We start from the raw sequence: 27,960 nt of genomic DNA, 5'->3' as shown, positions 1-27,960 counted from the left end.
ATTCTCAACAGTCAAAATGCTGCTTTACAAATCCAGCTTTACAAAAAGATTTTATTGAAATTATTGAAAAATATTTGTTTTCAACAATATTTAAAACAAGTTTTCAAAGCATTAACAATATGTAACAGGATTTTTTCCTCTTTTAAAAATTCAGTACACTGCTTTATACCATACTACATCAGTTGTTAATAACTTCTGAAACTCTACTAGAGAATAACTTAAAAAAAAAATTAATTTCCAATCTTCCATTTTGGCCCTTTGTAGACTGGAAAGGATTTGTAGATACAGTGACATTTACAAACCCTTATTTTAGGAACACTGCTTTTAATCAGCAAAAAAACTATTTTACCAGCACAGTTGAAACAAGTTCCTTTGAGTAACCTACACCAGCAAAATGAGCTCTTATTGCAAATATAACCAAGTCCACATCACAGCTTTTTTTTCTGGTTCAGCTGTGGTTTGCACAGAAGTTACCCCCACTATAAGCAGTTAAATATGCAAAACTTGAGGGCTGCTCAAACCTCACTAGCCTGCTCGGGAATTGCTGGTTTGTGGATTAAAGGCCTTGAAAAGGGACTTTGTACAGTTAGATAAATTTGTAATGTATTAACACAATTTGGGTTATGTTTTGATATAAAGCAGCTAGTACAATTATCATCAATGCAGCTTTTGAAGAAAAAGCAAAGACTAAAGTCAACACGTGACTTTCTTTCCTTTAGCCAGTGACTGTAGCTCTCTACTTGGCTGGTCAGTGACCCAAATAAGATTTTTACCAAGTTCTACAAGCAAAACTGAAGAAGCTTCAAAGCCAGTAATGCAATTGCAGTACATGATAAATTTAAAGACAACTCCTAAACTAGATCTAATGTAGAGAAAGTAGTTAAGTTTTGATTACAGATTTCATGAATCATACACTCTGAAAATTAAAGTTCAGCAATTTAGTCAATAATAGATTTACTATTATAAAAAGCATAAATAAAAAGTGCTGAATATAGTTTTATCTTTAAAAAAATACTAGATAAGGCTCATTAGTCATTTCACCTCTCCTCCACAAAATGATTTCCACTTCCTAGAGTGACTATTCTGCTTGCCTTTTTTTTTTTCACATAACAATACATTTATATAACCACTATACCCTGTTCCTTTTCTCAATTATTGCATGTTTAAATAAAAAAGTTTCAAAGCAAAAAAGTCTGACACTTCTATAGTTCAAAAAGTAACCAGTTATTTAATAACTGAATACTCCACCTAGGAAACCCGTAAGCAGCTTCAAAACAGTGATAATTACTGCAGATTCAAGTGAAAGATAAATCCCAAAACCTATCTGGCTAGTCTCCAAGATATCACCAAATTTGCCTACTTAAGACCAAAATCAAACCAACGGTCTATTTTACAAAATTTACAAACTGAGTATTAATTTATATTAACACATTTTCATGGTGATTGGTATAATTAACCAAGAGTCTGCGTGTCTTTTATGGAAAAGTGCTCTCACCTGGATTTAATAAAATTAGACAGACTAGGGCAGCATCCAAAATGGAAGAGACATGATTTAAACCATCAGAGGACAGCAGGTCAGGCAAAGTTTGGAAAATCATACATTTCCCATTACCATTTTGAAACACAAACAACATAAGACAATCATGAAAAATTCAACACAGCTTCCAAGGAAATCCCACCTTAATCAGTAAATTAATTCCTCCACAATATTGTGCCATAGGCTTAAATTTAACAGAAAATGTCCATTTCTTTAATGACCAATGTAGCAAGACTTTGAAAATGCAGAAGTTTGGATAGTATGATCATAAGACTGCACCACAGAGAACATAAATGTAAACATTATACTTGGGTTTGATATTTTTCAGTTAAAGTACAGTACAAACCCTTTCCCCCCGACGAGTTTTTTGTTGTTTTTTGTTTTTCTTTCATAAAAGCACATACAACAAAATATGCACATAGAGAAGTTAGAAACATCTGAAAGCATCTTAAAAAAGTAAAGAAGAGACTTAGAATATTTTGAGTGTGCTGAAGGCACCATTGCTACTCCACTGGGAATGTGTCCTCTCATTTATCAGCCCACCAAAGCAGTATCCCTTTCTCTGTCACTCAGCACCAAGAGCTGGAAGGTATCCATGGAAGTTGAGGGCACTCAGGGTCTAGTAGAGGATTTTTTTTTTTTCAAGACAACAATGGAACTAGACAATACAGCAGTAATTGAAGTCTAGATTCTTCTTGAACACTTGAAGAATTATTATTATTTTTTACTTTATAGTCCTTAAAGCTACCATTTATTCTGGAGAATCAACCAAAAGGTAAGAAAAAAAAAACACATGGATGATTCCCACCAATAGGAACTGCAGAGCTACAAACTAGCTCAGCTACACAAGTGGAGATCACTGTAATAACCAACTAAGCCCATGCTAATGGTTGGCCATGCTGTTCATGGATATTTACACAGTGATGACAGTCAAGGGTCAAACACTGTCCAAATGGGCATAAGATATGTATAGTTATATAAAAAAATATATACGGTTTTTTAATAGTTCCATCTATTCATAAAAAACATTCTTCATGGTTGTTTCTTCACAGTTCATCACATTCAGAAGTAAGGAGAAAGTACTTTAAGTGCTGTCTTGAAGGGGAGTTGTTCTGGGCAAGACATTTAAGCTAACAAAGAGGAGGGTTGGTTTTTTTAAAAAAGAAAATTTCTTAGAGCCTTCATATGCATAGCAGTCTTAAATGGAATTACAAATATACCAAAGTAAACAGGCTACTTTAATGCCTTTTCTATTTGTATCTACATTCAGCCTACCACATTACTGGTAAGTTATATGTTACAATCAAATCTACAGATGCAGTTGCCAATACCAATCAGAAAGAATCAATTTTCAGATTGCTCATTTAAAGGAAATTCAAATTGTATTACAACAATCAGAGCCTAATTCCTTCCACTCCTACTCTTGGTGAACAGGAAGTAGCACAACAATTTCCAGCCATCAGCAGATCAGAGAGATATAAACCATAATCACTATATACATCTGAGATGGTGACCACACTTGTTAGCCAAAAATTTAAAAACCCAAGTATACAGAAGGGATACTGCCACTTCCCATTTCCATGAGTCTTGTTAGATGCAGACACTCAAAATTCTTCTTCTTCAACAGCAAAGTTGTTCTGCTTCTTCCGAACATTCCAGTGTAAACACTCAGCCAAGCTTTCAAACCAGTCGCTCACAGGATCTCGGAAACAGATTGAAGGAAGGGGATAGCAAGAGGTAGTGATGCTAATACTGCAACAACACAGGAATACCCCAGTCAGTCGAGGGCAACAAACAGCATATTGAAAAAATAAATAATTCTTCTCTTGACAAGCCAACACAGTAAACCAGCCAGTTTCCACAATCAAGCAAAAACCAAGCCTGCAGGCTCACCAAAACAGTGAGCACAGGGGTTAACATTTAACAGCTGCACTGTGGACAGCACTCTGTGTCACAGGGAGAACACTGAGCCCACTCCATGGCATCCTGCAGTCTTGTACTGATCTTCACATCAACAGCACAGGGACAGAGGAAGAAGTAAGTCACCATCTTGGCCTCTAAATATCAAATTTTAACTAAAAGCAACAGCACTAAGAAGCCCGGCATCTAACAAGGGCCAAACCTCATGTCTGAATCCTTACTAGTCTCCTGATCTGATTAATTTACCTTCCAACCTCAGGGGAGATACAAACAGTTCATGAAGTGTCATGTCAGCTTGTATGGACCAAGGTAAAAAAGAAGCCAACCTGAATAGCAAGCCTACCAATCACATATCACACAGCTGCCTCAGATCACCTCTTATCAGGACAAGCCACCACATTTTGCACAGAAACACTGATGAACCTTCACATGCTGCTCTCTGCTCAGCCAAGGCAAGTGACCACAACTATCACTAAGTTAACACAGTTGAAACCATAAGCAATGATTCAGAGCCACTGCTCACATCCAGGCTCTGCTGGCTTACATCTTCTCAGACCCCTAAGATTTATCTTTAAGTAAAATGTAAAGAATTTTCTAAAGACATGAGCCCCCTTCTTGCCAAGCTCCTTCAAACTCAAGTTAGAAAGTAAACACTTTTAGTGCAGTTTGTGCTATAAGAGCTATTAGGGTTTATAAAAGCTTGTTTCTTCACTGCCAGCAACCCTTTTGACAGATGTCAGAGAATTACTTAAGTGCATGAATTAGTATTTTCTGTACTTATAAAAAGATGTTACAATCAAAAAAAGCCTTCACCTGTCTCCATGGCATATTTCCTGCCTCTTCCTTCCATCAAATGAAACCCATGCTGTATTCCTGGCATCTGGGGAGAGCATAATCTGGAAAAGAGAAAAGAACTAAACTTTAGGTCCAAAACCTATTTTTCAAGAGCAAGGAACACCCACCTCCTCCATCCTCCCTCCGAGTACAGAATTGAGTCTTTGCAGCTTTAAAGTTGTGCTGAAATTCATCATCTGTCTGTAACCACAGTGCAGTAACACACCACACAAGTTCCAAACCTTCATTTCATGTTTGGTATACATACATTTATTTTCTACATGCAATAAATCCTCTCTTTCTAAGTCCAAGGCCATAAACCTGAAAGATCTTCCAGTTACAGCCAGAGTACGTTTAAATTCAGTTTGATACAACTACAACCCAGTGAGAAGCAGTGTAAATTTTTCTGCTAGTGGGCACAATATTTTAAACAAAGATGCACTCTTCAACCAGACTTGATCTGGTCCTCCTACAAATGAAAGAATGCAGGAGATACATAGCATTTCCCAACCTCTTCTGCTTCGGTCCACTTCACATGGTTATTACAAAAGTTTGTAACTTAGAAATAACATCACAGAAGCTAACCTTGAGTTCCACTCCAGCAGGAACAACAATAGGTCTGAAAGACAATGAGTGAGGGCAGATGGGGGTGATCATGATGGCAGGAACATTTGGATGAATCATAGAAGCTCCTGCAGCAGCTGCATAGGCAGTGCTACCAGTCGGGGTGGAGACAATGACTCCTGTGAAAGGAGCAAAAATTTCAGTCACATTAGCATCACAATCAGTGTGTTATTTTGGAAGACAACCAAGAAATAGCACTGTTAGGAAAATGAAGCAGAGAATGTATCAACTTGTATTTCACAGTAGAATTGCAGCCTAATACACAAAAAGTCAGAAACTCTCCTAATCCTGGCACATTTGTCTAACGGCTTCACATAAGTTGCATAAACTTCTAGATCTCAGGTTACACAACTTTGCAACAGTGACGCTGAGGTGTTTTTAAGGGTAAGAGCTTTAAAGATTAACTTCTGTATTTCATGAGTTGAGATCTTGGGCCTTCAGCCAATTCCAGATATCCAAACAAATTTTTTCTGAGCTATTTCTTGCCCTCAGCCCTAAACACATCATACTCAGAGAAACTGCCACTTGCCTTCACAAGTTTGTAAACGAAGCTTACAACACTTTAATGTTTTGTTGTGGAACACAGTAGTTAGCAATGAATAAACACACCTATTCTTTGCACACTAATGTTTTCTGTCACCAGTGAACCAAAGCCTGAGATTGTGTTTCCTTGTGAGAAAATCCTCCAGTAAAGCAGCAACAGTCAACACACGAACTGGTAAGCAATTTCACTCACAAAGCAGACTCACCATCTCCTTGCACTGTAGTTATCAGGTGTCCATCTAGAAAGACATCTACATTGGAAAGGTAAGAAGAAGGACCACGATCCACTACAACTTCATTTAGGACCTGCCACGACATCAAACATTACACCAGCCTGCTACTGCTGACTTGGCAATGCAATGAATTGCAAAACATTCTAGATCTTTGAAAACATCCATATGTTCTCCATATCTTTGAAAAATTCATGCAGATTTAGTACCTGCCAAATTAGACTCTCTTTACGCTTCTGCAGAAAGATTTTAGATTTTAAGAGTTACTTCCAAGACCCGGTTACTAACAATGAGCAGGATTTTTCTTTTCACTTGCAATAATCTTTGGGATATCCCATCTTAGAACTACTGCTTTGTTTTCAAAACAGAAGGAAAATATTACTACAGGAAAATACAATACTAGCACTTAAGATTGCAGGAAGTAATGATGTACATAATTTCCTCATTATTTAGTGCACTTATTGTGAAATGTGGATCAGTCCCACATGACTGAGCTAATAAAGTAAACATTAAAAGAGGAAAGTTATAATAAAACAAGTACAAGTAATTTACAAACAGCGTATTAGTTCTTCTGCCTGTTTTGCCCTCTGACCTGATATTGCATAATTTGCTTGCCCACTTCTTTCTCTATATTTGTAGACACTACTCCATTTTCTTCTATACCATTTTGTACTGTCATTTTCTCTCTGTGCTCTTTCACTACTTTCACTTTCAGTCTGCTTCGTAGAACAAGTGCTGCATTGCCTAGAAGTGAAATAAAGGAGAAAGTACACAAAAATGGTATGCTGGTATGGTAAATAAACCCCTGTCACGACTAGCAAACTGTATGAAATGCCATCCATCTACAGCCCATGCTTTCAACATTCTCAATTTCATTCAGAAGACAACTGTCTACACTTGGTAAAAGCTCAAAACTAATTTTTAGTAGCAATGAGCAAAAGTAAATTTCAACTTTGTCCTTCCTCCCTTTCTTCATCATGTGAAATAAAAATTTAAGTTTTACATGGACATGATCAAGCTTGGAAAACACTGCTAGGCTCATGTAATCCTCACTAAGACAAAAGGTAAGCTTTAAGAAAATCAGTGCATTAGAAACACATACTAAAAGACAATTCTAGCAACATGAGAATTTTATACATCTTTTCAGGAATCTATGTTGAATGCAACTCAAATAACTTTACATTGAAGGAATAAAGATATTTCTTTCCTCAAATATTTGATTTGCCTGACTTGTCAGTATTTAAGCACCACACTGCTTAGAGAAACAGACTACCACAGAGCTACACTCTGTAGGTTTAGACTTCATTTAAAGTTGTGCAGCACCTTTTACTTGTTTACTCCACACAGGACAAAGTTATTTCTTAGCCATTTTCCTTTACAAAACAGTACAGAAAGCAACACTGAATAGATTGATGCAAAGTGATACTTCTGTTAGTTTAGTACACGTTTCTGGTGACTCAGTCTTACTAGACAAGCTAAATGAATTGGTTAAGAAAAATTTACTCGTCTTGGAAAAAGCTACAGAGAAATGTAACAAACAGAAACACCACACCTTGTCCCCTTAAATTTACCTTCTATAACCTGAGTGACTTGGGACTGAAAATTCTCAAAATTAAATGGAGTAAGAAATCCAAGGGATCCCAGATGAAAAGCCATAACTGGAGGTACACTACCCTATCAATAAAGAAAAGAATTTAAAAGCTACTGAATAAAAGCAATTCATACTTCAACTAATTGCCTATAAATATTGTGACTAGTGATGTAACTTCAACCATGCATAATAAAAACAACACATGATATACATTATTCTCAGAAGGTATAGGGTAAAACAGGCTTGATAAAAAAGGAATGGACATCAAAGGATGAATGCTGAACTCCATAACACAGGAAAAAAAAAACCTAAACAGTTTTCAAATACTTCAAAAAGAAAAGAGGTCTTTAAGTTTATTTCTCATAAAGACCAACCTGGAAAAGTGAAGATGCATAAAGCAAGGTCCCATCTCCTCCCAGGCATATGATAAAGTCTATCTGATTGGAGATATCATCATAATCTAGGAGCAACATTGAGATACAGGTTTGGAATGATCAGAAATAGTTTTATCAACAGTCATAATTTCCTAACAAATTAAGTGCAGCATGCCAATTTTCATAAAAAAAGCACACAACTAGGATGCAGCAACAGCTGTTTGCAAAGATGCATCAGTTTAACAAAAACTAAAGAAATACGAAGACAAAAAAGTGACCTACTTCAACTTCACTTTCAAGAAATCACGACCATACCTTCTCTGAAGGTGCAAAATTTCTTCTTCACTGGTCCAAAATTATCATCATTAGCTATAGCAGGGTCTTCCAATACTTTTTTTTCTACATACACTATCATATTGTTCTCCTTGAAAGAGGCAAGATAAGCTTGTTAATAACCTCTTAAAACGACAAAATATTTGACCCTCTCCATAAATTGCATTAGTTTAAAACATAATTAATATTTTACAGCAGTGGTCTGCAGCTGTTGGTTGTGGAGTTTATTTTTCATGTGTGGTCTAATTCTAATGAGAATTTTGCAGTATGCACAGACCATCTAACAAACTAAACTTTGAAATATAGATTATATGATACAGTAACATTGCTATATTTGTTCAAGGCTTAATAGATTAAGCTTTTTATATCCCATTCCCTGTAATTTAGAACTGCAGACAGAATGAAGGAAAGCTTTTACTTGTTTTTTAAGCACTGTACTTAAGTACTCAACTTGGCCTCTGAAAAGTTTTCCTGCTTCCAGTGGCAACAGGCATAACAATTTGTGCTACATAATTCTGGCCCTTCCACATTCAAGAGAACCAGTAATTGAAAACAGTAGAGATGTAACATTTTTAATTCTGGTAAAAAAAAATGGAATTTACATCTCATTACCTCAGTAAGATAGACACAAAGCTCTTTAAAAGGCTGCAGCAGACTGGCATCACGGATCTTTTTAATAACAAGGACACTCTTGGGAGGTTTGTTCCATGTCAACCGCTGGCTTGCTGGATCCTGAATGTGCCTAGAGGGAAAAAAACCCCTCTTACTGCATTTTGCTTTGACAACATTCTGGCCTGTTAAGAATGTGTCCTTAAGTATAATTGTTTTAAATGCTCTCTCCTCTTAAGCTGACTCAAAATAAGAAGAAACATCCAATTAAATCATCAGTAAAAAGCTGCAGTATAACATTTTTTCTCATCTGATTCTGCAAGTCAAACAGCTCAAGTGAATGTAAATTTCTTAAAGAGTGCAATAGTTCCAACCCCAACGTTCTTTTTAGCAATGTTTCCTTCAGCATTTTTTCAGTTTTCTCACTAGTTTGAAGCCTGTAGATGCAGACACAAATTCTACTGTTTTTCTACTAATACTAAATAGCACTAATTAAGATTTACATGGTCACCTGTACTAAATCCTCAAGATAAGCCTTGAAAACTATAGTACATAGATTCTATTCTGGGAAGCCTGCACTTGCAACTCTTATATTTCCTGTAATAAAGACTCATAAATAAAAGCTTAAACAAAAACAGGTGCCTGCACATCTCTGCTCCAGGCAAACATTAGAGGTGTGTAAGTGAATGCAACCTTAGTGCAAAATTTCTTTAAAATTCTAATCTATGTATTTGTTTCAGTTTAGTGTTGATCCCGAAACAAGTTGATCTGCCTCAAGTAGCACAACTCCTACTTTAAATAAAAACAAACACACAAGAAAACCAGCAAAAAAAATTAAAAATATTTTAAAACTACTGCCTGTCTTTTGTCAGGGCAACATTCTAAGACTTGAGAACCTCAAGTACAAAATACATGTACACAAATAATTTTGCTGCTTTCAACAGGGTTCAGCAACAGAACCCTCATGTTGCTGTATAAGACATGTGGTTGGTTTAGGAATACCCAGCTGTATTTTCCTTCTTTTACATCTACTTCTAAGCTACAAAATTTCACAGCTATACTTCACACATAATAAGCGTCCTCACCTTTTCCATATGGTGCAGATCTAATCCATAAAGCAAAGCAGATTAGTATAAATGCTGAGCAAGGCAAATTTACAAAGAGATTTGGATTTAGCACTTCAAGGGTTAAAATAACACGAATTACGATGCTGGAGGTGGAATAACCTGTCTGTTTTACTTTCCAAAATGCCTACATTCTAAATATAAACACAACAGAAACTTTGGATTAATGATGTAGTCTAATACTAGTAACATTTAGCAACAAAGTGTTTTCTCTAAATATTATTACTGAACAAAAGAAGACAAACATGCAGTTACACTCCACATTATGTTGTTTATTCTCATTGTATGTTACAACCAAGGAATCACAGAACAGTGGAGGCTGGAAGGCAGCTCATCCCATCCCCTGTTTCAGTGTAAGGGTGTATTGAAGATATCATACTCAGTCTCAAACATTGCCAAGATCACTATGAATTTGGAAGGTTTCCTCTGACTTGACTAGCCAACCAGGAGCTAAACTGAAAATAAAACCAGGAAGAGCTGCATCGAAGTGCTTATTGCTGCCAAGCAGTCACAAAGGAACTGAAGCTGAGGTTTTACAAGCTATTTGCAACACAAACGGTGACTAAGCAATCTAAAGTACTAAAGTTCATTTCATAAAATTAAATGCCTCAAATCTCAAAGCTGTTAAAAAGAAAAAAAATACATAAAGAGAAACGATCCCCCAGACCATTTCACGATGCTTAGGCTATCTTCTAAAGCTGGCAAAGAGCTAAGATGGCAGCACAGCTTTTCCTTAATAAACCTAGAACTAATACAGCCTTCATAGAAAGGAATGGCAGTCTGCTTCTTTCAACTGTACTCACCAATTCCAGGTAATTCTGCTAAATGAAAGATTATTCATAACATGCTTTAAGATCTTCATGTTTCTTTCCAGCAGTCAAGCAAATGCAGCGGCTCCAAAAACGAAAGGCTGAAGCTTTTGTCACTTACTAAAAAACTGCTACCTCAAAAGAAAACATTTTCTCTGAATTTTTTTCCCCAGTTAAATATTTTAATCAGTCCCAATTGTGAGGCTTTACAGAAAAATCCTGTATAAAATGGTTATTACAGACTTTCAGAGGCAAGACCTAACAGTCTTTGGAAAGCAGGTTTTTCAACACAATCATCAACCCTAGCACTTAGAGGCCCCAAGACCTTCACTAACTTGTGCCTGTACATAAAAACTAAAAATTTCTGTTAAAAAGTTCTCTCCAGTGAAGAGAGTTTAACAGTATTACCATCTGTAGGGAAGAAAAACCCAAACTAAAAGGCTTTTGCTCGTTATTAGAAGCCACAATAGAAACCTTTTGCATAGTAAGAATAATAATTTACAATTTGGCCTTCAAATAGTCCCTTCCTGCAGTCACCTGAGAGCAGCCTCTTCTCGCCAGCTATCCTCCAGATTGCACAAGCAGACCTTTCCTTGGCAAATGCTGTGGATTAGGATTGCCTGCAGCCTCTGTACTCAACTGATCTTGACACTATGATTATATTGTACCCCCGGCCCGGCCCACGGGGAGGAGCGTGTCTGGCAGTCAGGTGGGTAAACACACCAGGCAAGCTGGGCTTTCAGGGGAGCCGCAGCAACCGGAGCCACCAACTTGAAACAGAGAATGAGGAAGCTGAGAGTTACTGTACATTGCAAGATTTCTGCCACACCTTGGTAAGAAATGCTAGGACACCACCAAGCTGTTTTGAGGAGGAATACTACTATTTAGGTGCAGATTTAGCCAGTAAATACTTCAATACCTTACATTTAACTGAAAGAACAATGGAAGAGAACTTTGTAAAGGGACAAAAATAGGGACCACTAACTTGGTTAATCTGTAGAAGCCTAGGATTTTTCATTTGACCAAGTTGAGACTCCATTAATTAAGTATATAATATATATCGTAAAAAGCAACACTTTTATACCACCCAACCTACAAAATTAAAATGTTTATATGCCTGCTAAGCAGAAACTAGTCCTTATTTTCACATTTCAATTTATCAGCAGAAGCTAAAAGCAAACTTGCCCTAATGATAATCACACACTGCAAGTGCCATAGACCAAAAATTCAAGCTACAGCTTCAAACATGTAATATCAAAAGAGGGAGAAGGCTTTCATCAGACCTCACAGAACAATTTATCCTCCTTTCCTTGTGTTGTCCATAAAAACTTTGTTTCTCTATCGTTGAGAAACACTGCTCCTTACATATTTCACATTGATGGAATAAACAAAATGTTACAAATAGTTTCTCTGCATCACAGTGGGGGTCAACAGTGGGAAAGCAAACCTTTTTCTTTCACACAGAATGAGCATATTACCATTCACTTGACTGGTACTTACATAATCGTTTTGGGATTTTGCAGCATACAGGCCTTTGGTCCAAATGTGGTCACTGGGCATGGTCCGTGCAAGGAGCGTGTTCTCCTAAATATATGGAAGGATGATCAAAAAGTGAGAGAAATGTAAAGACAAACTGGTATAATTAGTTCCCCAACAACCAACATCACTTCTTGGAAAAAAGCTGCACTAGGCAATCCAGGGCAAAGCTCATTTCTTAAGCCTACCAATGTAATTTCAAATTAATCAGCTCTCACATTTCGAATCTGAAACTTCAACTCATTTACCTGCTCCTTGGAAATGCTTTCATTTTATTTTACTTCCACTTTATCCCCTCCACATACTGATTAACCATGTCCTAAATATTAGTTCCAGGCACATGTTCTTATGGTATTCATTTCATGGAATCACATAATGGTTTGGGTTGAGTAAGAAGGAATTTAATAACTAAAGGACATATTTTTCAACTCCTCCATTTCTTGTAATTTTAAACAATAGTCAACATGATAGCATAAACAAGTATTTAACACTTCAAGTACCCAACCAGGTACTTAAGTGGTAATTGACTGAACAAGTCAGATTTTGTAGGAAGCTAAGTAACACTAAAAAATTATCAAATGAGGGACTTGTGGCAACATTCAAAAGAAACTTAAAATAGCTCTCGTAACACTAGCTGAGCAAAAGAGCAGTGGCATTCAGCTTGTGTTACCTAGCCCAGCAGTCTCACAAACATCACTTAACAAGTGTACCTAATCAATTAATTAAAATACAACACATAAGCCAGGGCTTTTGTTTACACCGTATAAGCACTTTCTCTTCTGCAATATTTTGGCATGCATTCATTTCTGTTGCCAATGAGCAAGCAAACAGCTAAGGATACAAACAAAAAAATAAGCCCAAGACTGTTGTTTTCAGGCCAGGTTTTCAGCAAAAAAGCCTACAATGACTGTTAGTTGTGTCACTGATGTATGCAAAGGATTAGTTGGCATCAATTCCTAAATTACATCAGCTTCACTGCTGCAGACACAGTAACCATGATACTGTCTTTTCTGTATTTCTTACAGCACTACATCTTATCTAAGAGCACAATTTTAGAACACGACATGCAGAACTATTAAATCTGGAATAAATACATACAAAATAGCTTAATGAGTGCTCTTCATCTCAATAAGGTAAAGCAACACATATAAACTAGGTTTCCCAGTGTAAGGCTTGACAAGCATTTAGAAAGAAACCTCCAGCACCAAGGAAACACCTTCAACTTTTTTTACCATGGTCATGTCACAGTAATGATGTCCTTAATCACTCAAGCACTTCTTCTGTTGTTTAAATCTTTGCACTTAACTCATAAAACACAAATCCTTCAATTCTAAGGTATATGGAGATACATATCTGCAGTTCCAGGCCTTAGTTTTTGAGTAAGTAGAGAAAAAGTTCATTTTCTCCACATACATATCTAATAGGAGTCAGTATTATCTTTGTCTTCAAATAAACAGGAGCTCTGAAATGTCATCTATCCTCAAACTTAAATCCCATGGAGAATACAGGATTACTCCTAGCTCTAGGATGAGATTATCCAGAGCAAGTCAGAACTGTTCTGCCTTGCTTCCCTCCCACCTCCTCCAGCAAATCTGCAAATGGGAGTCAAACTTTCTCAAGTCATGTAACTGTTGAAACATTACGCAAATGCTATTAGAATTATTCCATTAAAAAGAAGGGGGAAATATGCCTTTCCTGTGCTTAATTCAATTAACACAGGAACTGGTAACTAACCTATTGCCTGGCAGTAACAAATCATTACTGCACTACCTTCTATTGTGTATATTACAAAGTAGCTCAGACCAGCCCAATGACTCACTCATAGTACTAAAAAAACCCTCAGAAATCTAATAAAAATAAAAACCAGATTAAAGGTTAAAAAGAGATAATTAAGGAATAATACCTGGCCCATGTCTAATAAAACATACATAAAATTTGAATTCCAATGATGAAAATGAGTATTTAATTTCCTATATCTAATGCACAGAAGTGATACGCTTGTCAAATATTTTCTTCCCATTGATAAGCCCAGGCATGACTAATCTAGTCAGATAAGATTATTAATGAGTGGTTTATAAAGTTTAACTTATATTAAAACAGAAAAATGAGCAATGACTGGCATAAGCAGAGATTAACGTGTGTACCAATACATGTAAAGGAATGGTAATTCTTTATCTACTTGAGAACAATTACACTTGAAATGGGGACAGTTAAATAGCACCCTGGCAATATCACCTCCCACTTCTTGTTCCACCCAAGATTCCCCCAAATAACTTGTCTTCTATGTCTTCTTTCAACTCAGGTTGTTATTCCATGCCACTCCCAGTAACTGGCTGAACTCTGTTCCTACAAGAGGCATTGAATATCCACATCTAACTTTTACCACATTCAATAAGGTTATCTCTGTAAGCATTAATTAATAATTGCTATACATTTTGATTGAGATTCTACTTGGCTTTATTAACACTCAATCTATGCTCTATTCAATCAACAGGAGGCAAAATGTTTGAGTGAACAGAATTTAAAGTTGTTCTTTTAGTAAGCCTGCCTAATAAAGAGCAGCAACACTGAAAATTGTACATCTTTTAAGGCAAATATAATTGCCAGTTCAAAGCAGACAGGCAACTGCTTCAATTTGAACACTACGTAGCAAGCCTGAGATCACCTGAACATTCTGCAAAATTCCTTTTGACAATTTTGCACTAAATTGAAGGCAGCCAGTAAATAAATGCAGGATATCTTAATGAAAAAAACTCATACAATAACCCTGATTCAAACCCACAATGAGCACAGAGTGTACACAGAGCACTTCTACTTTAAAAAAGTAGTTCTTTAGCTAGAAGATGATACCCGAAAATTTAGACCACAAGGTCTTTTACACAAGTAGACTGGAATTCTACATTCTTAAAGGTTTAAGCAGAGTAGTGAAAACATACAGGCTTTACAGCAGGCTTTTAACAAAGTCTTAGGGATTGACCATGACAGAAAACACAGCCAGAACAGCACAGTCAGAGCACGGTGCTCTGTTTCCCAAAAACATTCCAGTACACCAAGTTTCTGAACTAGGTATGCAAAGCAAGTATTTTCCTAACCTTTTAGCCTCTTCAGATAAAGGCTTTTATTATGCCTCCCGTCACCACAAAGCTTCCCCTGCCATCTTCTTCCACACCCTTATATGCTCTGCCTTGCAAGAGCATTCCTACCAGCCAAGCAGTAACTCTGGACCAGGATTTCGAGCTGTTCAGCTGTTCAGAAATTCCATGATTCTGTCTGTGCTTTTAGAGAGGGTCACAACGATCGGTAAAATTCTGCTAAGCTTCCCACCAGTCCAAGACACGCCACTACCACAGCACGCTATTCAATATTTACAATGGGTCCAAAGATCAGAAAACCAAAAGTTCTATCCAAGCTGTCCACATGACAAGAGCCTTGCAACCAGATTAGAAATTTGGCTCAAAGAAGAAAAAGGTGTTTCTCACTGCTGTGAAACAATCTGCAAGCACAAACATGCTATGTGCTACCTGACATTGTCTTACAACCTAAACACTCATTCAGGTTTTTAATACACAACACAAAACTGTTCCTTCTTGTGACCTGAGCTACTACCAAGCTACGAATTAACTCAGCTCAGTTCAGATGCATTTGCATTTTATTTTTGGATGGTACTTAAAACTTCTGAAGGTGGGCCAAACTATGACAAATATCACAGCATTGTGGTATATACTACCACCTCAGTGGCTAGTTTAGAAAATCAAATTCTTTTCCCAGCATGGATCACAGTAGGATGGTTCACTAATCACCTCCTTCTCTATTTATTACCACAAACCACAACTTTTATTTCTGTCCATTATCACTTGTCACAGCTGCAAGACTATGGTTACATAAAGAGAGGAGTAAAAATTAAAAGATATAATCCCCCACACACACACACTTTTTTTTTAAAGGTAGTACCAACAGGAAGAGCCAAGAGCCATACCGGAATTCTTTGGTGCTCCCTAGGGCTGGTGAAGCAGACAAACTTCGTGATTTAGCTCGTCCCCTGCTAGTACTGCTCCACTCCTCATCATCATGACACGTTGAGCAATGAAAAGCAGAATCTGAGCTCACATCAGCCTTACTGGTACACAGCTTTTCTCGATTCATCTCCATACTGGAAGTGAAGGAACCTCAGTGAAAGAGAAATTCAATTCCTGTAGAAGGACACCAGGAGAAAGGTGACAGCGAGGAGAGAGAGGAGAAAAAAAAAAACCAAAAAACTCTGTATTAGCAACACTAACAGTAAGTATTAAAAAATTGAGTTTACACATTTTGATAAACACTTCTAGAAAGGATCTGTGCAATTAAGAAATCATTCAAGGCAATCAGAAGACACTGGAAGGAAAACTGACCAGAATTAAAAACACATATACACCCACATTTACAAGAGGCTCAATACAAAGTTGCTTAAAGACTAGCACAGATTCACCTCTGCAGTTATAGATGAGATAAAATACATTTAATTTAGATACTGGAGAGGAATAAAACATTTAAATATTTGGCAAGGAATCAAGAGTCAGAAAAAACTATAAAGTTTCCTATTGGGTGATACATATATTAAAAAATAAAACTAGAATACACTAAAGTATAACAGAAGATGACCCAACAAAGTAAGCAAAAAAAAAAAGGCAAAAAGCAACAGAGATAACCATAATAAACTTCAGTTCTTCAAAAAAATGTGATTAATAGCAGGCTGGAAAGAAACAAAAACAAGTTGGAGGACGATACCGAAGTTGTTAAATCATTTGTGACTAACCGGGGAGATGGTCCAAAACAAACAAGATGAAATAAGGACAAATGTGAAGTATTTCACTTCCACAAATAATCAGCACAACTAGAAGATAAACAGCTGGCTAGATAGCAGCTTTGCAGAAGTAAAAAAAAGAATAAAATAACCCCAACCCAAACTTTAAATAACCATCCTTCCCCAAAAGTATTAGAAATCCTGTAAGTTCCCCATCACTATTTGGAAGAAGTAGAAACGGCCTCATCAGAATATAAACAGAAAGTAATTTTCCATGTATGAATAAACACTAAACTATAAACAAATAGTAGCTGAGATCATGCAGTCCAGAGCAATAGTACATTCCTCAAGTCAGTTGATTTCAACACACGGTAAAAAAGATGGTTCACTAAGAACCTACAGATGTTTTTAAAATAGTTTCATCACTTTGAATCCTGTAAAGCAGGGACAACATTACTGAAACCATCAAAATGGACGATAGCTCTGGAAAATACCCACAGAATAATGGCATTGGCTGAAGTTACCAGATAATGACAATCTCCACAATTTGACAAGTACTATGTTTCACAGCACCCCAACTTTTAGCATCATCTAAATGAAGTTGTAATTTTAGAATAAGCATTGGCTCATTACTAAATTAGAGCCACCACTTAATCAAATTAGAAAGTACTTTTGCTCCTACTGTAGACAAAGCTTACCCTAAGAGAACTCTGCTACAAAGAGCTACAGTTACTGTCATCCTTCAATAATGTATAAGATCCTGCGCTTGTAAGGATATCAATTGATAGTGTTGTTACCCACTGACTAGGGAAATAGCAATTTCCGCTTGTTTATAATATTTTACAATAAAAATTAGAAAACTGCAAATCCATTTTTAGACAAGTCTAAGCTCAATATAATTTTTGTGCCAGTTAGTTGATTCATGCACATAATTACTCTGATTGTGCAAGCACATATATAAAACAGACTGTAAAACTATTAACATAAATGATTTTTAATGTATTTCAATTTGTTATACACTTGTAACACACTCATTAAGTGCCTATCAATCAAGATACCGTGAAAAAATACCTTCAATTTTAATTTTAAATCTAAGGATTTAAATCTAAAATCATTCTTGTGTTTGGCATATCTACTCCATAGAGTCCAAAAAGGCTTATCCAGTATCTATAAATCCAGACTTCCACACACTTTACCATCTTTCTGATTTTTAAGGAATTACAGATCTGACTATATCTTTCCTGAAGTACCATGCTCCTAATTAATATTAACTAAAACAGTGAAAGGTAATGATTAGTACACATGAATATGTTACATTTTGTAGAATTAGCCAACAAAAATGCTGGAGATAATTACACATTGGTGGAGGAGATCAGTTTGCCAAGAATAATCCAGAAAGGAAAATAATACACTTGAACTGGTGGAGGAGAAAATCAGCAGATACCAACCACCACTGCAACTGTCTTTTATTACTAAATTTAGGAACCAGCTATTTCCAAAAGAAACTTTGTCTTCATAGATTTACCCTAGGAAATTACAAAAACCCACTTGTTTTCATCTATTTTGTTAGTTAGCTCTCAATATGAGCTGCTACTAACCTATTTCAGAGGCAATGAGAATAAAAATCTTACCTATCCCAAACACGATATTTCTCAAAGATATTAATACCTGCACTATGCATCATCCACTCTCAGCAGTCAGAACTCTGTCTTTAAAATCTGCACTGCAAAATGGGCACACACACAAATTTGACAAGCCCCAGCAGTGAATAGTACATAATTCTCCCTTGCTTTCCCATTACATAGGTTATCAATTCCTTATTCCTTTGTATCCAAAATGAGAGCTTGATCTGGGCCTAGGAAAATAAAAGTTACAGCATCAGTTAACAGAGTGTATAGAAATGCAACATCTGTCAAAGTAGTTTTTGAAGAATTAGCTTTATTAGTAACTTATATGCATCTCATTCCACAGCATCACTCTTAATTAAGAAAACAATAATTTATATAGCAAGCAATAAACAAGGCGTGTTTGTTTCCAAGTTACTTCGTTTGAAGTATCTTTGTCTGACAGATGCTGCTGGTAAAGAAAATCAGATTAGCACAAAACTAGAAGTAAGACGGTGTACAGACCTACTAAATACAGCCTAAGAACTTGATATTCCTTCCATGTAATACTTTCCAATTCAGGATGTTTTAACTACAGCTTACACTGTGTACTGTTTAATTAACATTCCCTCACAAGACCTCTATTAAATAAGCAGACTTGACATAAGGATGAAACTACCACTGAACAGCTTCCAGGATTAGCCAAGCTCCAAAAACTTGAAGCACATGTCAACAAACTAGTGAAAAGGCTGCTGTGGTCTATGTCCAAAATAATAATAGAAAGGTCAAAAAAGTATTCAGATCACATTTGGCATTAGAGAATGAAGAACAGTTGAGAAAGTGTTAACATTTAATACTAAATTTCTGTGATGGAGACACAAAGTAGCCTGTTGAGTCACCTCTCATACATATCCAACCTTTTACTGTAGTGTCCCATCTTTAACTTCTTTGTCATTATACATGAACCCTCCTGTGAACCAGAACTCCACAGAGGTTTCATCAAACCATCTTTATACAGAAGGATACAACACCAAAACATCCCCAAAGCTTTACTACACTGTTCAGACTGTTACTAAGGAATCACACTCCAGGTCGACTGTAAGAGTCCTCATTACAAAGGAAGTCTGAAACAATCCTACTAAGCTTTCATGTATTCGTAATCCACATCCAAGAGGCAATTAAGAGTTATGTGAACTAGCATCTTAAAAAGCCATCTTCTCCACTGTTTGATCACACTAAATAGCATTAAAAGAAATATGACCTTTTGATGTAAGCAGCTACACAGGGAGCATAAGGCTGCAAATGACCAAGCCACTTAGTTTTTTTTTCTTAATGAGCATGCTTGTAAATTGGTACTTTGTAACAAATGCTTCCTGTCAAGAGCACTGCCCTAAATCGTTATTAAAGGATTACTGCAGGGTCCCATCCTGACCAAATACACTGCTTTTAACATGTCTTCCAGGCTGCAGCATTTCTAATTCCTTAGAAATTGCATCAGCCATGCAAAATTCCTCATTTTGTACCTTATTATCAACCTTGTATTCGGACATACACGGACAATGTTATATCCAAAAACAGTATAATTTGCCTCCTTGGTTAATCATTTAACCCTGTGGAGAAGATTTTAAAATTACTACATTTTACTGGAAAAAGCATGCCAATAGAGGTTACGCACATACGGCTCCATCCCTAAGGCACTAAACCCCTCTCTTCAGAAAAAGCAGCAACAACTGCAGGGGGTAGACAAAACTTCCTTTTTGGTTTTAGTTTAAAACTTCTTATTTCAGTCTGCCTGAAGAAAAAAAAAACAAGACAAAATAACATTCCACATTGAAATGTAGCGGCCTGACAGCAGCTGAAAATTGAGCAGCATGTTTTTTGATTGCATACTCAAGTGCTATTTCTACTAAAAAACCACACAGTATGACTGTCACGTGTTAAATAACCAGGGAAAACAAGTCCATTTGTTAACCCTTCCACTTCGGAAACACCAGCACACCCACCACACCAAGGAAACCGCTTCAACAACCTAAAAACTCATCGCCATCCCTTTCGCCGGAAACGCGGGTGTTCAAACAAACCCCCGAGGCGGTGGATCGCAGCCCCTTGAGGTGTGACCGGGAGATCGCGGGCCGGATTAAAGGGCTTTCCCTCGGTATCCCTTCGGGAAACCGCCCCACCTCAGGGCTCCTCAGGGCTCCCCAGGGCTGCTCGGCGCTCACCTCACCACAGCGTTCCCGCCCTCCGGCTCTCAGGGGTTACCGGGAAGCCCCCCGAGGCACCAGCAGCCGCAGTTTACCGGGTGCCTCCAGGCCAGCCCGACCCTCGGCACCGTCCTACAGGGTAGGGGAAGCCAAGGCACCCCCAGCAAAGCGGCCCTCGCCCCCGCGCAGCCCCCGCGGCTGGAGGCCGCCTGGCCCGGCCGAGCTTCCCCGGGGTCTCCTCACAGCGCAATCCCCCTCCCAGCGTCCCTAACTCACCGCGCTCCGGCTGCTCCCCCTCCCGGCGGAGCGTCCCGCCCCTTTCCCCTTCAGAGAACGGCCCGTCGGCCCCGGTGGCGGCGGCAGGCGGGCGGTGCGCGGGGCCGGCGGGCCCCGGCGGCCTCCATCCCCCCTGCCCGCCTCCTCAGCGCCCGCGCATGCGCCACAGCGCCGCCCTGCGGCCCCGCCACGCCCCTGCGCGGGCTGCCCCGTGGCGCATGCGCAGAGCCCGCCGGGCAGGGGCTGCCGCGCTGCGCCTGCGCGGGAAGAGGCGGGAGCGGCTGTTGGTTCTTTGTCACCTCAGTTTTAACTCGTTTGTTCCTTCAATGAGAAGGCGCCTGGAGGCAGAATGGGACCCCCGCAGAAGGCTGCGCAGGACAGGTACATGGTGCGAACGGTAATAAAGGGGCACAACCCTTCAATGTCTGCCGCCAAATCCACCCTGGCAGGGTGGGCCAGGTGGTGGTCCAGCTGAGGAGAAAAACTTGCAGCCTCCTCAAAGTACACAAACTGCAGAGTTTTCAGGGCCCAGTGTTACACTTCTGTGGTTTTAGCCTGTTCATAGGACTATGGCTTTGTGCACAGTCTCCTCTTAGGTGGCCAGTCACCAGTACAGGACTGGGCACTTAAATTAGCACATTTTGTAAGGTGCCAGGTGTGTGACATAATGTAATCTCACCTGTAACATGTAACCTAAGACACAAATCTGTACATTAAATTGGCATCATCCGCTTTCTGCCCTTTTAATCACCACTGTGGCTGAAGTTGCTTGCACACACTTAGAATCGTGCTCTGCAAGAACTGTCACAACTTTTAGCTTAATCTTTCATAGTTTAAATACTCCTTCTGACATAAAATTCCTGATTGAAAACACACATTACCCTACTACGTTGGAATCACTCTTAATTTCAACTACAAACAAGCTCCTGAAATGCAAAAAAAGTCATTTTCCAGTCTGCCCTTGATCTGAAAAAATTTGAGCAAGGGTGAAACAAACAAACAAAAAGTATTTGGTTTCAGTGTGTGCACACTCCTTGTAATCATCAGGAACTTTGTCTCAACCTTCAACAGACAGTGTCAGGCCCCTAGACAGATGCAGACACAAAAACAATCCTTCACAGTTAATAAAACAAATCATGTTTTCTAATTTCTAAGCTGAATTTTCAACCAGTATTACTTTAAAGAGATCATAGACTCATACCTGTAGCTCAGTGGACTATGTAACACGATAAATCTCCAATGTGAGAAGAAGTTACACCATTTAAGAATGTGGCAATTTTGAATTTTTTTTTTCTTCCTTTATGTAGAAATTTCTGTTTTCAGGAAACAGGGGAGCTGCAAAAATTACAGTCAATAAATGATGAGACAAAATTGAAGAAGAGGAAGCAGTGGCTAAATATGGGGAAATGCCATAGGCAATGCTACATCACTTTCTAAAAAGTGCAACATTTTTAGTCACAATTTCTCTTTAAAACAACATTAAAAGAGCATTCCTCTGCAAGGAATTGAGGAAACAGTACACATTCTGTGAAGTTCGTGGCATCTTGGATACTCAAATGTCTCCCACGTGCTGAAAGAGATATTCAAACTGTAAAGGGACAATACAACATGACACTATGAAGGAATATAACACAAAGTTCCACAGAGTTCATCTTAAAAGTTGTGGTAAAGCAACACCTTCCAACAGAGAGGAACCATGTTTGGACAGAGTGCCTTTGCTAACCATGCCTGTCCATACCCAGTTATCAACTACAAAAGCTAGCCAGGGAGTAAACTTTCATTTGAGATGGCTCTTGGGATGGGTTTTTCCAAATTAATGAAGATGAAAGAGATAAAACCACCACCAGAACCATTTTCCATAAGAATATATATGGGCTGTTAAAAAATAAACATTTTAAAGTGGCAGGTTTGTTGGGGTTTTTTCCCATGCACAGTAACTTCACGCAGTTCCTCAGCATTTTGCAGGAGGCATGAACTCTGGTGAATACTTATCCCCATTAATTGGTGGAGATAAGACTGCTAATCAGCTGAGCCTATCCTATTTATAAAAGAGTTAGAGTTACAAGAGCAGTTCTGAGCTGCCCAGCTTCAGCAGCGACCTTAGAAGCTCTTTTAGCTGGTCTGGGTGAAGATAACAGACTGGTAACACCTCTTCCCTTCTCTACAGACTAAAGTGCCAGGAGAAACAGAAGACTCCTCTGTCACTTCTGAGCGTGTCCCCCCTAACACCAGTGTTGCTCAGCACTCTAAACGCAGGCTGTGCTTCCATTTTCCCAGGGAAAACAACTGGGGAAAATTAACGTTGGCAGCACCCTTGAGAAATGAGCATTAAAACATACTGCTTTTTTTCCTCTAAGGCTTTCAGTTCCCTGAAATATATTTTCACTGGCTTTAGATTAACGAAAAAGTTAAGTTACCAAAAATGCTGCTTCTTGTTTGACTAATTGGTTGGGAGTCTAGTGCCTGATGAACTATTCAGCCTCCATCTACAACCCAAACTTAGCTCCGGCTGAAGGTATTTCCAACGAACAGGACATGATTAACAAAGAGTTGCTATTAACACCTAACAGGGTTGAAGAACATAGTTCTTACCTCTCAAACTTCTTTTCCAACAGCCTCTGATGACTCAGAATTTCTGAGGAATCACAAGAAATAAAAACACACCAAAGTATTAATTCTGATGAAAATGAAGGCGCACGAGTGTGACAAATAAGCTATCAGTGGGCACAAATTACAAAGCCACTGACATAAAGACAGAATATACATGTCTGCCACAGCATTGCATTATTATTCAGGCTAATTACAAACTCCTCCAATCATTACGTAAATGTCATTATCCCAATTTTAAGGACTGAACTAGATTAATGGACTTGCACAAGGGTTAACAAATCTGTAGCAGAGCTGAGATAAGCAATTGGGAAGGCTGGCATGTAGCCCCACTCTCAATCTGCTTGACAATACAGATTGTCTTTGATAATGTCAGGATAGGACTGAGAGATGTTGGCAGGAGAGAAAACTTGGGGAATAGGGAGTGGGAAGATTTTGGAGAAGCCCAGTATGTGAAGAGTAGCATCAAAACAGGCACCCAGGACTTACCTCCTGTCTGGCAGCAGGACACAGAGAAGAGACAGCTGTGAAGAATGGCCCAGGGTAGGGTTTGGAGTGTTCTGGGAGGTGTTCCTGTCTATCCCTGTGTGACTAATGGAGTCTGTTTTTCTGCCTTCAAAACAGATAAAAACAATTACTTCCTTCTTTATTAATTTTGTCAGGACTGTAATCTCACTGACACAGGAAATGCCTCTTTGCATACGCCCAAGAAGCACACAGCCCATATTTGTATGGATTTCCAGTTGCTACCCTAATAAAAATAATAATTAAAATCCACAACTACTCATTATACCATTTCTCTATTAACAGGAAACTTGGTGATTTTTTTTTCAGGAAAGACCTTCATTCATAGGAGACCTTTACTCTCTTTAGGAAAGCACCTTGATTAATTGAAACATTTAAAAAGCTTCTAGTGGCTTCAGTTTCCTTGAAGAAGACAGAAGAAGGTGTTTTGACAGGCAAGCACACTGCTGTAGCACTGAATTTCAAGCCAAGTTACTAGACAGATGTGCAGTCCAGAGGAATTAGTTCTGTTTTCTGTAGGATCCCTCTCAAATCCAGCATCCTTTAAACCTTTACTAAGCTAAACTTTTGTTTGGGGAGGTCTGGGCAATCCCAGTTGCTACCTGCCCCCAAGCCACTAGCCTTTCCAACATTTCTGATAGTAATATGGGAGAGGTGTCAGAATCTGGCCTTATGGAATTCTAGCTCTCTCTCCAGTGTTTCAAGGAATCTGGCTTATTTGTGGAAAACACACAACAGCTAAAAGATACTGAAATTCCAACTTTAGCTACTAGTTGGCTCTTGACAGCAAGGGAAGCTGGTTGTTCTGGGTATTTACATGCCTGAAGCCACCCATGTCAAACAAGTAAGATAAACACCTTGCTGTAATAGTGGAGGAAGTTGGGTCACAAGCTTTCTTAACTGCCCCAACTTGGAAAACAGTCTGATGAGCAGCAGCAATAGAACAGAATAAGATGGTTCATTTACATTAGTTCCTCTTTGCTGTCATGTGTCACCAGTCACGTTAACATATGGAGACTGTTATGAGCTATGGAATAGCAAGAGGCACAGGTTCAATGAGTGAAAATGAAAAGTAAACTGGCCAAACCATGTTCTTGTCACTAGCAAGTTAGTTAGTGAAAGAACTCTCACTGCAGGCTTTTCTTACTCAAGTGCTGTACAGGTGTGAAATGCTATATTCTTGTTCCAAGGGGAATGTAGGTGGGAGACCCATCCTGATGTCTGGATTACCCCAACAAAATCTGCCCACATGCCAGCTGCCTACAAGTACCAAGGAGTCACACCATGCCCTGCAAACATGCACATTCATCACTGCAATGCAGCTGATGTCAACTCATCATGAGTTAACACTTAAATTTCTGCTCTGAAAGTCAGCCCTAAGACACTACAGTTTTGAGTCTAACAACTTTGTTGTCCACAATCAGCAAAGTTATTGACATCTTCTTACTATATCGTTCTAAAGTTCTTGTATTTAAGGGCTCCTTTCCAGTGGTATACTCTTGAATTAGACACTTGAAAAAACTCAGCAAAACAAAAACAATCAGTCCCTGGATTGAAAAAGTTACTCTTTCTCTGACATTTTTTCTTGTAATTGAGGTTCTTTGTTCCTTCAACCTTTAGGTTTGTGCTGTCCTATGAGTTACCTAATAGCACAAGAAAGAATGCTACTTAGTGACTTGGTGTTACTTTTTTTTTTTAAATTAAAAAACTTAAATATAAATCTGAAAACAGAAACATATGAAAACAGTTGATGTGATCATTACAACACAAATGCAGAGGAAACCAGCCTGAAAACCAAAAGCTTCAGTGTGAGATAGGATTAATTCTGAATATAAGCCTGACATCACACCCTTCCAACTGTCAAAACCAGAGAAAGAGCCTGGGCTCTGCCAACTGCGGGTTCATTTGCATGAGAATCCCCTGTACCCCAGCATTATTAACATTCTGCTTTTCATGTATTCAACTCGCTTGTATTTTGCAGATGCTCAGATCACAGATGCATTTGAAAACCCTCACATTCAAAACCTTTGTTCTAATTCTGGAAAGCCCCAGAAAGGTGAAGAAGATATCCTTTTCCTTTGAGCAAAAGGAAATATACCTACCAAATAGCCACACAAAAGAACAGCCAGTTCTATAGTTAAATGATCCTTTGCTTCATAGAAGAGATCAAGGTAATTTTTCAGATAAATGAATGACACACTCAGGAGATCTGCACCTGCATCTACAATAGCCTGGGCACAATTACTGGTCCTACTGCCTCAGACAGGAAGCTCAGAGTAACTGGAGCCCTAGGAAACCTCTCCCTAAGATACTTCCATTAGAGCAAGTGTGAGAAAGAAGCACTGGTCTCTTGTAGGACTGACGTGTTCTCATGATTACTAACTAGCTACACTTAGACACCAATTTACCTACCCTCTTCATTCACACAGAAACAGATTTCTTAGTCTTTCTTTAGATTGAAACACTTCTATTGTTTAAACAGTCCTTACATAGCATGATATCCAAATCTTTGATATTTTCATTGCTGTCTTCTGGACATTTTCAAATTAATCTGTTTTCTTGCAGAACAGCACCTGAAATTGCAACCATTACACTGTCTGAGGAGCTACCACTGCATCAGAGAGGGAAGTCACTTTACAAGGCTTGCAGGGATAATTCCATTTGTACAACCTGGTATGATGTCAGCCTTTACTGCAGTGGCATGACATTGTTGACTCATATTTAGCTGGGGATCTGTTTTAATTCTGTGATCCCTGTCTCGAGCACTACTGCTTATCTTTGTCTTCTCCTGCTTGTATTTTTGCATTTTATTATTCCTCTTGAGCAAAGCAGTGCTCTTTCCTACCCATTGTCCTCTTTTTTTTCTGGACTATTTCTCAGCAGTAATTGCTGCTGCTCCTCTCCTACCACTACACCCTGGACAGGGAGCACTAAATCCTAGAAACCAGGAAACAGCTGCTGTACAAACTGCAGCATTGCCCTCTAGCGTTACAGGATGGTGCAAAGTGCTTAATTGAATTTCTAATTAAGCTCAAAAGGTTGACAGGTTCAGGCCCAAGAGGTGAACATTTTACCTAAGCCCAGTAAAGCCACTTACTCACTCTCTGCACAGCAGACTGGCCATGGGCCAGATGGAACTCATCATTGTGTTTCTCCCAGTTCTCTGCAAGTAATTTTTAAGTCAGCCCAGTTTGGAATGTGCAAAAGGCTGGTTTTGCTGTTCCTTTACACATTGGCTGTAAAGAGTGAGGATACAGAGGTAGTATTTCTTCCTCATACTTCATGCTGGTAAATTAACATAGAAGCTTCAGGGAGAACAGCACGTTTTACCATGGCATCTAAGGGAGACAGAAGGATGCAGCAGCAGTTCCTAGTGCAGGTTTTACAAGAGTCTTGTCAGTAACAGTATTCCCAAACCACTGTGAAATACAAGAGCTTCTGGGAAGATGCAGTGGGCCTTATTTCCTGGTATAAATTGTACACTGGAAAAATTATACTGGCCCAAGTGTTTGCTTAACATCTTTCATCAAAGTGTCTCACCGTGCACTTTAACCCACTGCACCCAGCAGCAACGAGTGTGTACTTGCAGGCACTCCTCTTTTGGAGTGAAAAATCTGTCATCCCATGGCACTAAGACCCTCCCTCTTGCAAAGCATTACGGATAACTGCGGGACAAGTTGCCAGGCTAAACTGGGCATGGGCACCAGGTGGCAGCAGAAGCTGCAGCCTGGCAATTTCAAGCCCACAGACACATTATTAGACTTAATGCAAGGTTAAAATAAAATTAAGAAATGCCTTCCACTAACCTTCACCTAGGGCAAGACAGCATGTAAAAATACTCCCTACTTTGGCAATCACATCAGTAGTGTGAAGCTGCAGGGGGATCAAGATTTAATTGTA

At 38.6% G+C, this 27,960-nt stretch overlaps 1 protein-coding gene across 5 annotated transcripts; it reads right to left on the bottom strand.

Annotated features, from left to right (window-relative positions):
* Nucleotides 1–31: 31 nt before the first annotated feature.
* Nucleotides 32–21,057, bottom strand: NADK (NAD kinase). Of its 5 annotated transcripts, none has more exons than XM_051637642.1 (12): nucleotides 20,929–21,057; nucleotides 16,041–16,254; nucleotides 12,029–12,112; nucleotides 8,599–8,728; nucleotides 7,969–8,077; nucleotides 7,654–7,739; nucleotides 7,260–7,362; nucleotides 6,281–6,432; nucleotides 5,665–5,764; nucleotides 4,877–5,034; nucleotides 4,271–4,353; nucleotides 32–3,289 (listed from the first exon to the last, which is right to left on the bottom strand). In XM_051637642.1, exons 2-12 carry the CDS (start codon nucleotides 16,211–16,213, stop codon nucleotides 3,142–3,144), a joined length of 1,326 nt encoding a protein of 441 aa, XP_051493602.1. In that variant the 5' UTR covers nucleotides 16,214–16,254; nucleotides 20,929–21,057; the 3' UTR covers nucleotides 32–3,141. The 5 variants fall into 5 exon arrangements, with proteins under 5 accessions (XP_051493602.1, XP_051493603.1, XP_051493606.1 ...); XM_051637643.1 differs by lacking the exon at nucleotides 20,929–21,057 and adding an exon at nucleotides 16,750–16,767; XM_051637646.1 differs by lacking the exons at nucleotides 16,041–16,254; nucleotides 20,929–21,057 and adding an exon at nucleotides 15,157–15,414.
* Nucleotides 21,058–27,960: the final 6,903 nt, after the last annotated feature.

The sequence above is a fragment of the Apus apus genome, chromosome 20 (genome assembly GCF_020740795.1).
Source record: "Apus apus isolate bApuApu2 chromosome 20, bApuApu2.pri.cur, whole genome shotgun sequence".
Taxonomy (NCBI): domain Eukaryota; kingdom Metazoa; phylum Chordata; class Aves; order Apodiformes; family Apodidae; genus Apus; species Apus apus.
This window is presented reverse-complemented; position numbering and strand designations above follow the sequence as displayed.

Coding starts and splice junctions, on each gene's coding strand:
- NADK (XM_051637642.1), bottom strand. CDS start 16,213: ATGGAGATGAATCGAGAAAAGCTGTGTACCAGTAAGGCTGATGTGAGC. Junction 5,035..5,664: donor AACTACAGTGCAAGGAGATG/GTGAGTCTGCTT, acceptor CTCCTTTCACAG/GAGTCATTGTCTCCACCCCG. Junction 4,354..4,876: donor CTGCTGGAGTGGAACTCAAG/GTTAGCTTCTGT, acceptor TCTCTTTTCCAG/ATTATGCTCTCCCCAGATGC.